Source organism: Protomyces lactucae-debilis (assembly GCF_002105105.1).
Source record: "Protomyces lactucae-debilis strain 12-1054 chromosome Unknown BCR37scaffold_5, whole genome shotgun sequence".
Classification (NCBI taxonomy): Eukaryota; Fungi; Ascomycota; class Taphrinomycetes; order Taphrinales; family Protomycetaceae; genus Protomyces; species Protomyces lactucae-debilis.
Genome location: NW_024467997.1, coordinates 220,912 through 232,125, shown reverse-complemented (window position 1 = coordinate 232,125; position 11,214 = coordinate 220,912). Strand labels below are relative to the sequence as shown.

Below are 11,214 nucleotides of genomic sequence, written 5' to 3'. Positions count from 1 at the left end.
GAAGGCCAGCCTTCTATCATGGCCCCTGCTAGCCTTCTTGGCCTCTGCGTCAGCCACGTCAGAGGAAAAGGCCCAACAGAATGCCATCAAGGCATCCAATGGTTCTTTATACTGGGGCCCGTACCGTCCCAATCTCTATTTTGGCGTCCGCAACCGTGCACCAGACAGTTTCATGGCAGGCTTGATGTGGGCGAATGTAGATGACTACAACAACTTCCCCAATCTACGACATGCATGCGAGCAAGGCGATGATATGGGGTCGTATGGGTGGGAGCAGTATGATGCTCGTTTGGGAGGTGTGCAAGTCATTCGAGATATTGCCATGTCTATTGACATTACAACTGAGTTTGTCAAGCTGCCTGGAAATCATCATGGCGGCAACTGGGCTGTACGTGTGAAGGGTACACCTAGGGATGATGCTGCACCGGATGTCAAGACCGCCATTGTCTTTTACGCAGGGCTTGATGAGGGTGTGACTGTGCTCGAAGGATCAGAGCGGACAGATGCCGTCCATGGACTTGAAGGCACTGTTCGTTTCAGGGGCCAGTCAGAAGAACTCGGTCAATTTGCACTGGAGATGAATGAAGGCCCTGAAGGTCTCAACACCCACCCAGAATCAGAGCATCCGTATGGCGAGATCAAGGACTTGCAGAGAACCTCCTTCATGAGTCTCATCATGGAGCGAGGTTCTCTTTGGCAGGCAAAGGAGGCACTTCTATCGCTCTTGAGGCCGCAAATCAGCAAGATTCAAGAGACATATGGCGAGGCGCTGCCTGAACCCTGGGCGATCTATGCACTCAACAATACCTGTCCGATTGGCTCCAATATGCATATGTTACAACGGGTGTATGAAGGAGCCTTTGAGTTTGATGTGATTTACAGGTCTTGGGATGACCAGGTGAGCAGTGACGATGTTACAAAGGGTATCTCCAACCTCAAGAGCACGTTTGAAGACAAATTTTCGCAAGTCTTCAAGCTCAAGGCTCCCTTCAACAATGCCAAGTTCCACAAGTTTGGCCAAGTATTGCTATCCAACCTGATGGGCGGCATTGGTTACTTCCACGGCAAGTCCATCGTGGATCGTTCGTACTCTGGTGCATACAACGAAGACGAAGAGCACTTTTGGGAGTCTGCTAGTGCTCAACTCGCTGCAAGCCCAGGCAAAGAGGAAGGTCCTGCCCAGCTCTTCACATCTGTACCGAGCCGTGCATTCTTTCCCCGTGGCTTTTATTGGGATGAAGGCTTCCATCTCCTTCCAATTAGCTTGTACGATACAGACTTGTCACTCGAGGTTATCAAGTCGTGGTTCGATCTGATTGACGAGGATGGATGGATCGGACGCGAACAGATACTGGGTGAGGAAGCGCGTTCCAAGGTACCTGAAGAGTTTCGCACACAGTACCCGCACTATGCCAATCCGCCAACTCTCTTCATCACCATTGACCACTTTTTGGAGCAGCTCAAAGCACAGTCTGGTGGAGCTGAATACAAGGCCGAGTTTCAGCAAACGTTCGACGACCAAGCAAAGCCAAAGACTGATTCTGTCTATCTCAACAACCCTACACTTGCAAAGACTTTCCTGGCTGACTTGTATCCGAATCTCAAGCGTCACTATGACTGGTTCAGGCGTACACAACGTGGTGAAATCAAGTTGTGGGATCGTGAAGCAACTTCCACCAAAGAAGCGTATCGTTGGCGTGGACGGACACCTGATCATTGTCTTACGAGTGGTATTGATGACTATCCGCGTGCACGGCCGCCGCATCCCGGAGAGTTGCATCTAGACTTGCACAGCTGGATTGCATTAATGACCAAGTTGTTGCGCAACATCGCAGAGCAAGTTGGTCAAGAGGATGATGCTGCTGAACTTGCCAAGATTGAGAGGGATGTTCTTGCAAATCTGGATGACCTGTACTGGAGTGAAAAGGACCAAGCGTACTGCGATCAGACGATTGATGCGTTTGAAGAGAGCGCACCAGTCTGTCATTTGGGATACATCTCGATCTTTCCAGTTCTACTTGGCTTGCTACCAGCTGACCACCCGCATCTGATGGCTGTGCTCAAGCTCATTCGCAGTGAAGAGCATCTCTGGTCACCACACGGTATACGCAGTCTATCGGCGCAGGACGAGTACTATGGTAAGGGCGAGAACTACTGGCGAGGGCCAATCTGGATCAACATCAACTATCTCCTCCTCTCGTCTCTGTATCGCCACTATATCGACGTGCCTGGTCCTCACCAAGCATTAGCCAGGGAGATCTATGACGAGCTGCGCGAGAATGTAGTCAAGACGGTGTTTGATGAGTGGCAGAAGAGTGGTATTCTATGGGAGCAGTACAACCCCGAGACGGGCGCTGGACAGCGTACCAAGGGCTTTACCGGATGGACGTCGTTGGTTGTGAGTATCATGGCCGAGCAATACTAGACGATAGCACAGTCATCCAGCTCTTCACTTCATCCAGCTCTTCTTCAATTTTACCCTGTCGGACCCCTGGGCTTCATGGTCGCGGTCTAGAGCTCAAAGTGACTACTGATCAGGTAGCTAATCGACTGTTACAGGAGTCAATAGCTCTCAGGAGACTGATCGAGCCCGTCCTCGAAGCTGCTAGAACTCTGCAGAAGCTGACTCCTAGTCCACTACCTCCAGTCCATGCAACGTTCATGACGTCGAGTATTCTAGAAAGAGATCGAAGCGACATGACCAAGTGATCGAAATCGATCGAACAACGGGCATGCTATATAGAGGGTACATGGAACAGCTGGACTCCAAGCAAGATACCACTCGATCACATCAAGGACCAGACAACAACACACACAGACATGTCTCTCGCACGTTTCTTCAGCAGTGAGCCCTCCATCTTCTCCAACGAGTTCCGATCTCTCTTCAACGAGATCGATCGTGCTATTGGCTCCTCCTGGCCAGGCACGAGTCTTGCGAGCAGTACCTTCACGGACTACCAGTTTGTCCCGCGTGTCAGGCTGTCAGAGGAAGGGGAGAGGTATAAGGTTGAAGCAGAGGTGCCTGGCTTCCCCAAAGAGTCTCTCAACCTGCAATTCCAGGATGACTACACCCTCTTGTTGAGCGGCAAGTACGAGCAGGAGACGCGCGAGGGACCTGAGCAGCAGGAGCTGTCCACCGATCAAGGTCAGCAGCAGCAGCAGCAGCAGCAAGCAGCAAAACAGGATCAAGGCAACGGCAAGCCGGCTTCTACGGCAGTCTCCAAGTCTGGTGACAAGCAAGTCTCTACCAACATCCAGCAGCCTCGTGTTTGGCGCAACGAGCGCATCTCGCAGTCCTTCCAGAGGCAGATTGTCTTCCCTACTGCCGTCAATCAGGATGCAGTCGAGGCATCCCTTGATCACGGCCTTCTCAAGCTTGCTGTGCCCAAGCTCGCTGAGGAGAAGCACCGCAAGCGCATTACCATCGCCTAGACAAGCTCTTGTCTCTGCTTGATTGCGACTGCTTCCCTTTCACTCTATTTGCGACGGCATTTTTTGGACGAAACAATTTGACGACCTCAACCAACAATTACTCTCTAGCTCAGTACTCTCTAGCTCAATACTCTCTAGCTCTCATGTAGTCCTCTGCTTCAGAAATCTCTTGTTACCTGGCGATTGCTCTTGATCTGAAACATATCTATCTCTTGTGAACCTGATTACTCGTTGCAATCTATTCCTGCACCTGGATATGCTATAAAGCTATCCTCTCATGTGCTTCCAGCTCATCAAATTTACACTCCGTACTTTACAAGATGCAGCTTCTTCAACTTGTCTCTCTCCTATCCTCCACTGATGCAGCGCCAGCCAATGCGCCACAAAAGAGGCAACTCGGCTTTGGGCTTGACGCCAGTCTCAACGCAGGCTTCGGTCTAGGCTATGGGTACGGTGCAGGTGGTTATGGTTTGGCCAACAACTTTTATCAGCCTTATGCGTACTATCCTGCCTTCTATCCTGGCTATCAGCTTGGCTACCTTCGCAATGCCGTTCAACCAGGCAAGCCCGTCAGCGAGGAAGAAGCAAAATGCAATGCGTTTTTGATATTTGTTGCTACAAAGCCCGTTATCAAGGCCAAGATGGTACAGGAGTATGGGTCCATCATGTCAGGAGAGGTCAGCTTGGCTGATGAGATCAAAGCATGGCATGTCATGACTGCCACAGATGCCAATGCGACAACAACTCACGTCCCTGACAATCAAGGTGTCGTATCTTCGGTGCAAGCTGATACAGTCGCTTCACCTGTCGTGTCTGCTGGAGACGCCAAGGATAAGCCTTCCAAGAAACAACCACCAACTTGTCTCGATTTGACAGAATACATCATTCTCTATGGCGATTCTGAGCTCGCCGCCAACCTGCAAAGCGCATATGGTGAGTGGGTTGCTAAGATGCAAGTCTCCAAAACTGGTGCAGTTGGACCCACGTCGTCCGACTTGCCACCTTCTCCAGGCATCTCGACAACCCAGACCGCGAGTGAGCAACCACCAGCTGTACCTACACCTGCGATGCCTGATTTGACGGCACCAGTAAGTGCGCCAGCTGCTCTTCCCTCGTCTGTCAGCGAGAACTGAGCAAGGTGATGCAGCATCAATAAATAGACTAGATGAAGTCTAACAAGATTTTCAAAGTTCGTGACTCCGTAGACAAACCGTTCATCTATTGCCAACAGACTTTAGTATGCTTGTCCTGCTCGTATGCTTGCTATAAGACATTGTTGATTATGAACAAATCTTTGTTATCCATTTTGATATATGACTTCGCACCGCTGATGTCTGAGCCTAGGCATATACTTCCCATGTGGTCCACCAGAACCTTCGTCGTCTTTTCGCACTTCTGTATCTTGTCAACGATAGCGGCTGCTGTCAAGAGGTCAGCCGATACAGACACTACCTCTGGACGTGGCGTGTTCAAAAGCTCGAATGCGCTGGAAGCATGGGTGACGTCTCTCAATCCGGCCAACACAGGCTCTCGGGCATGTTCAGCAACGCTGAAGAGCACACCACAGAAGGAGACTGCATGCAAAAGTTTCATGACTTCAGTCGTCAAATTGCCAGAACTGGTGCAACAACTGAACCAGAGATACCACTCGGTGTTGACAGGTCAAGAATGTTTGCAACGTCGAGCAAGTGGCCAATCGAGGGAAGGACATTTGCCAGGGAACGTCCCTGGATCCAAAGTGATTACAGGTCATCCGAATCCCGGGAAGCCGGGCAAGGCAAAGTCGCCACAGAAGAACAAATACCTGGAGCCAAAGAAGAACAACAGACCACAGCACACTAGCCGACGCAGACGATCTTTGACAGAAGCATCTGCAACGCTCAACAATGACACTGACGAAACGATCAACATACCCGTTGTCAACGACAAGCAACAGGCTCAGCTCATATCAGTATCAGGTCAAGCACCAGGATCAAACCAAGCGATGACTAGCGACAAGCGACCATCGTGCACTGAGCTTGTAGACCACATGAAGCGTGATATTGAACCATTTGCATTGAGAAAGCAGCTTGATGACGCATGGACAGCTTGGACAGCACAACAAAGAGCTAAGCCGCGCGCGATCTGACGAGGTTGTCATATGCCAAGACAGCACCAAGCAAAACTTGAGCTCCAGCGATACATTCCTCATCAGAGGAATACTCGGCCGGGTTGTGCGAGATGCCATCCTTCGAAGGACAGAAAATCATGGACGTTGGAACACGTTTGCTTGTATAGACACTGTCGTGGCCTGCTCCAGATCGCATCGGCCTCGAAGATAGTCCAGCAGCCTCAGCAGCTTGCCTGACACAAGAGACGTTGTCCGGATGGAAGTTGATAGCAGGAGAATCCCAAGTCTTCTTCAATTCAAGCTTGACGCCTGCTTCCTTGGCATGTTGTTCAAGCTGCTTTCTCACAGCAGCCTCGAGTGTGTCGAGTTTGTCATCTTGTGCGTGTCTCAAATCGACGCTAAACTTCACGGTGCCCGGGATAGTGTTGACGGCTTGAGGCCAAGATTGAATGACACCAACCGTGCCGAGACCATCATGTGCAACTGCAATGCGATTGATGTTTGCAATACACTTTGCAGCGGTCAACAGAGCATCACCGCGTGCATTCATCGGCGTTGTTCCGGTATGCGCTTCACGGCCTTTGACGGTGCATTCATACCATCGCATGCCTTGCACGCCTTCCACAACTCCAATCATCTTTTTCTCTGCTTCAAGAATCTATTGTGAGCATTGTTCAACAAAGATAAGAAAGATTCCTTACAGGGCCTTGCTCGATGTGCAATTCAAAATGACAAGCGATAGGGGTAGCTTCATGGGAGCATTGAGTATCCCCTTTATACCCAATCCTTTCCAATTCTTCTTTCATAGTTTTCCCGTCCAGGTCTGCCAAGTTATGAGCCCTCGCAAGGGGAATTTCAGCGGACCAAACACCACTAGAGACCATGCAGATGGGAAACCTAGCACCTTCTTCGTTGGTCCAACTGATGAGTGCAAGCGGCGAGTGCGTCACAATGCCAGCATCTTTGATTGTTTTCAATGCTTCCAGACCTGCAAGAACGCCGAGGATCCCATCATACTTGCCGCCTGCTGGCTGAGTGTCCAGATGGCTACCCATGGCAATTGGCTTCAGCTCATTGTTCTTACCGGGCAAGATAGCAAATTGGTTGCCCATTTCATCGAAGTGATACTTGCAACCCAAGCCCTCGACTTGCTCCCTGAACCAGTCTCTGACAATTTTGTCGTTGTCATCAAGAGACAGGCGTCGCATGCCTGTTGAGTTGGGAATGGCACCCCATTGGCAGCTGTGATGCAGGGACTCCATGAGCCGCTGTCCGTTGATTTTGACGAAAGAAGTAGATGCCATGCCTCGACGAAAAATACGACTCGCCGACATGAGTCTGCTTAGAACTGGTAGATACCTTTGCTTGCCTGTCGCGTCGCCGGATCCAACTGTGGAGTCGCGTCGGCAAGTTCCGAAGCATCAGATGGGCAGGCACATATGGATGGATCTAGTACAGCCGTCTCGTCACTTGCGTATTCCGCATCAGTGTCCGTATTCTAGACACAATCACCTCAGACTCCTTGATACTGGACGCCTCGAAATCATACCGCTTCGTCTGTCCCTGCTTGATGATGATGATTTTGAAATTCATGGGTATCCGCCGCGACTGCTTGCAAACCACAATCTGGCCGACGTGCAAGCTGCTTGTTTTGGCATTCTCGAACATCGTCTTGCTCTCTGTCGGGGAAATATGTACATACTCGCCATCGATTGCAAGCATACGCTCATGACGGCCCATGAAGGACATCGGCTGCCGACGCCAAACGATCCAGCGTTGATAGGTGTTGGCATTGACGAAATCAGGGACGAGTGATGCATCGCCTTGTACCACAGCACTTGTGCCAAGCTTCGAAGCGCTGTACGCGAAAGGGGCAGCAACAATGGGGGCATTAGGCGTCATACTGCGAGGCATGCCGGGGTCATGCAGTATATCTCTAGCGCGTTTTCGTATCAAGACCAACTCTGTCCTTCCTTGTAGAGACTCGATAGTGCGATCCGTTGGCACAATCACGTTAGCACTTGCCAGTCGCAGCAAGTACATGTATTTGTCCAAGTTTCGCCGCCGACAAACTTGATCGAGCACATCACCAAGATAGGTTTCCGTTGTGACGTTGAGAATGGTGGTTTGATCCTGTTGGTGTGCTTGGGAGGTATCCATTGCAAGCTTCACTTTGAGCAGTACCGGGGTCCCTGGCGTTTTGGCAAACGATTTGGTGGGTTGTCCCAAGGTCGCACCCGGTTTCGCACTCGACAAAGAGCTTGACCCTGGATGACTGCTTCGTTCAGGTGACAAAAATGCAGGGTCGGGTGGTGGAAGGTGCTCTGCAGGTGTATGCGCGTGGCGCGTAGACTTTGTGGGAGTCGAAGTGCCTTGCGATTGCTTGTACTCTTCCATTTGCGCAGGAGTCGCTTCCACCAAGGCAAACTCATCGAAGCTGAATTTCGAAATGGGTCGTGTTCGATCAAGTGCTGGAAAGTCTTCATCCAATTCACCATCATCCTCAACGATACGCAGCGTCCAGCAATCTGGATCTCGCTGCTCTTCTGTCAGGGCCGGTTGCTGCTCGCTCTCGAGATATTTGAGCAAGACAAAGCCAATCGTTTCAAAGACAGTTGCTGAAGGCTTGATGCAGACACTGAATGGCTTTGATGGGTTGACACCAGTTGGCCGATAAAGCTTGAGCATGAGTGGTTCCGGCTCCGCTTTACCATCCAACGCGCCAAAGCGTGCTTCCAATGGGTCTGTATGCGTGTTTTGCTTTGCGTTGATCAGCAGACTGAGGCCTGAGACCGTAGGAGCAGTTGTCCGCGGAATCAAACGCTTTGAGATGAGTGCGGGTGTATGTACAGCATTCGAGTCACCGTTCGCCTCCACTTTTGGTTTGGCAGCAGGCTTGCTCAGACGTTCTTGTGTCATGGCTTCTCCATCAGATGCACTCAATTCTGAATCCTCCACGGCAGCCAGCATTGAATTGCGTGAGAAGGCATCGTGGTAATTCATTATATTTGGACTAGTCGGCGCACCTTGAAGACCAATCTCTGAATCAGCATCAGGATCAGGATTGCTGTGCTCGTCGGCCAGTGCGCTCAATTCATCACTGAATAGAGACTGTGAGCTAGGCTTGAACTCGCCAGCTGATGGCTCTGTATACGCAATCTTCGGCACCATGGGAATAGATAGATTTCTGTAAGTCACCGAAGCATCACTGATGCCGCGCCGTCTGACATTGAGCACTTGCTTGCCCTTTGGATCTGCAGCGACTTTCTTGTGAAGGTTCATCATGAGAACATGCTTTTGCTTTGAGCTGTAATGTGTTCTGGTAGCACTGCCGCCGCTATCGGAAACATCGCTTTGATCAGACAAGTTGTGGTCCTTGTAGAGCTCGGCTTCAAACGCATCCATACTAGGCTGGCCAGTCTCATCCAGCCCATCAAACGTACTGGCTTGCTCTTGCGCTACAGGCCGAGGCCGGATCGTAGAAGAACTCACTTCCGGCGCAAGACCTGGCCGTTCGCTAGTTGAATCTGAGGCATGCCTTCCATTACCAAAACGATTCGCAAGGGCTTCTGCATGGGTTGGTATATCAGGCGACGTGCATCTCTCAAAGATCTCCAAATCACCTCCAGCAATCTTGAAGGCTGTTGCTTTGTGACGCGCCGGTTCATGCAGCCTCAAGACGCGGAAGCCAGCGTCATCTTGGATTTGTGTGAGGTAGCGTTGGCGCAGGCGATGGATGAGGAGGTCTGGGTCTTGCAGCATGGCAGCCCGCTCTCTTTTCGGCTAGTCAGAGATGCGCGGGAGCTGGGCGCATTGGAAGCGATACTGCCTTGTGATAGATGAGGTCAACGCACAGGCCGTTGTCCGGGGTCGTTGCAAATTACGCGGTCCGTCGCATTTGAGTTTGGAAGTGACAGGAACAAGCAGGAAAGAGTACAAGGATTAGTGTATAGACTAGTCTTCTCGACGAGAGGCCACTACAAATACATCGTCATCGTCTTCCTCGGCAGTGACATTGCCATCGATATACTTGAGAGCGCGGGTCTTCTCCTCGCCCGTCTCATCTGCATCATCCTCACTTGCTTTGGCCACTTTTTCATAAAAGACCTTGACGACACCCTTTTGCAGGTCTTCATTCTCATCAATACCCTTGAAGACCAACTCTCGCGTCCTGTGCAGCGACTCGACAGCATTACAGCGGTCCATGACATTATCCAAATTCGCTTGAAAGTCCTCCTCGCCGACAATCTCCCTGAATGCTTGCATCATGGCACGCGAATCAGCACGAACATTGCAGTCAGTATCGATTGTGATGATGTTGAGGGCGTCGAGTTTTTGCATAAAGTCAGCGCGTGTAAGGATCTGGCGACATCGGTAGAGAGGCAGCGACACCAGGTCCTCCATCTCGCCAGGCGGATTATTCTTCTCTTCCTCCACGAGTGCTTGAGCAAGCATAAATGTACCAGCCTGCCACTTTCCATCATCGAGCACATCATCGTCAAAGTCTGGAATCAGAGCGCTCTGATTCAGCACCCAAGTCTTTTCATGGCGAAGGAACTGCCGCAGCTTGGCATGCATGTCCTTTTCCTTTGCCACTTTAGACAATAAGCGCAAACGACCGCCCACAGCTTGCCAGACTGCCTCGAGATCTTCTTGTGAGCAGACGTGACGATGCAGTCGGAAACGATAGCTGCTGAATGCATTGAGTGCTTTTTCCTTAGGTAAATCACGGACAGGCAGGAGCTCCATGTGCCGGCCGTTCTGTCGGAGACGCTCATACACCCAGTACTCATCAGAGTTGAAGACAACGGTCATGAGACCAGAGGAAGCAAACGACTCAGCACGCTGCTGGAGGAGTTCCAACAAGACATTGCCTTCTTCATTGTCTGGGATGAGATGCATGTTGTTGAAGATGAGTATGAGTGGACGATGACTAGCGCCCGACTCGCGTTTATGTCGAATGGCCACCTTTTCCAACTTATTAAAGGCGCGCTCAATATCGAGAATGGGTCCAGCGTCGCGCTGACCCTTGATGCTGAACAGCCCGCCGATGAAATCTTCGGCAAACTCATAGTCTAGCGTCTTGCCGAGCCTGATGCGAAAGATCTCCAGATCCGAGCTAGCATCCATGATGGAGCAGTGCTCACCTTGCGACTTGTGCATCGCATTGAGGAGCATTCCCTTCTTACCATTGCCCTTCTCACCAATGATCAAGTAATAAGATCCTGCACGCTTGCCGTGGACGATGGCATCGATCTCAGACTGCTCGTCTCTGATGACAAACTGGTGGTCCGCAGCACCCTCGAGGCCCTCGCTGGCACTCTCGAAGTGGTGACGATTGTGGTGGAAATCGAGCGCAGGATCTCCAGCTTGAAAGGCATGGGTGATTTTGTCGAGGGTGACATACTTATAATACCGGTGATAAGCATAGCCGCTGAGTCCGAGGAGAGCTAGCGATGCAAAGGTGGTGAGAGCAGATTCGAGTAATTTGTCTTTGAGAGAGGAGTTGTGCGCATCGCCGTCTTTATTACTTGTGTCGTCTTCGTCAGGTGCGCCTGGGATCGGCGGTAGGCCAAGCGTAATGGAGCGTTGTTGATTCAGACGAGCGCTTGTCTTGTGCCATGTGAGCGGCCGAGGATCATTGTAGACATTGGCGGATCCAGGGCACCTAG

The 11,214-nt window shown here is 51.1% G+C and overlaps 6 protein-coding genes across 6 annotated transcripts; 3 read left to right on the top strand and 3 right to left on the bottom strand.

Moving 5' to 3' along the window:
• Nucleotides 1–18: 18 nt before the first annotated feature.
• On the top strand, nucleotides 19–2,425 carry BCR37DRAFT_402172 (mannosyl-oligosaccharide glucosidase; the record flags this gene model as incomplete). Its single annotated transcript, XM_040871894.1, has 2 exons — nucleotides 19–57; nucleotides 80–2,425. The coding sequence occupies 2 exons, from the start codon at nucleotides 19–21 to the stop codon at nucleotides 2,423–2,425; spliced, it is 2,385 nt and encodes a 794-aa protein (XP_040726662.1).
• A 542-nt stretch (nucleotides 2,426–2,967) lies between these two features.
• Nucleotides 2,968–3,414, top strand: BCR37DRAFT_330764 (HSP20-like chaperone; the record flags this gene model as incomplete). Its single annotated transcript, XM_040866993.1, has 1 exon — nucleotides 2,968–3,414. A coding segment is annotated over one exon (447 nt), but the record flags the coding sequence as incomplete, so codon positions are not given.
• Nucleotides 3,415–3,752: 338 nt separating this feature from the next.
• Nucleotides 3,753–4,565, top strand: BCR37DRAFT_386239 (uncharacterized protein; the record flags this gene model as incomplete). Its single annotated transcript, XM_040870421.1, has 1 exon — nucleotides 3,753–4,565. The coding sequence occupies one exon, from the start codon at nucleotides 3,753–3,755 to the stop codon at nucleotides 4,563–4,565; it is 813 nt and encodes a 270-aa protein (XP_040726660.1).
• A 975-nt stretch (nucleotides 4,566–5,540) lies between these two features.
• On the bottom strand, nucleotides 5,541–6,875 carry BCR37DRAFT_407782 (putative N-carbamoyl-L-amino acid hydrolase; the record flags this gene model as incomplete). Its single annotated transcript, XM_040872125.1, has 2 exons — nucleotides 6,244–6,875; nucleotides 5,541–6,200 (listed from the first exon to the last, which is right to left on the bottom strand). The coding sequence occupies exons 1-2, from the start codon at nucleotides 6,844–6,846 to the stop codon at nucleotides 5,541–5,543; spliced, it is 1,263 nt and encodes a 420-aa protein (XP_040726659.1). The 5' UTR covers nucleotides 6,847–6,875.
• Nucleotides 6,876–7,024: 149 nt separating this feature from the next.
• On the bottom strand, nucleotides 7,025–8,356 carry BCR37DRAFT_332157 (stress-activated map kinase interacting protein 1-domain-containing protein; the record flags this gene model as incomplete). Its single annotated transcript, XM_040867052.1, has 2 exons — nucleotides 7,025–7,675; nucleotides 7,727–8,356. Coding segments are annotated over 2 exons (1,281 nt in total), but the record flags the coding sequence as incomplete, so codon positions are not given.
• Nucleotides 8,357–9,685: 1,329 nt separating this feature from the next.
• Nucleotides 9,686–11,032, bottom strand: BCR37DRAFT_334772 (uncharacterized protein; the record flags this gene model as incomplete). Its single annotated transcript, XM_040867157.1, has 1 exon — nucleotides 9,686–11,032. A coding segment is annotated over one exon (1,347 nt), but the record flags the coding sequence as incomplete, so codon positions are not given.
• Nucleotides 11,033–11,214: the final 182 nt, after the last annotated feature.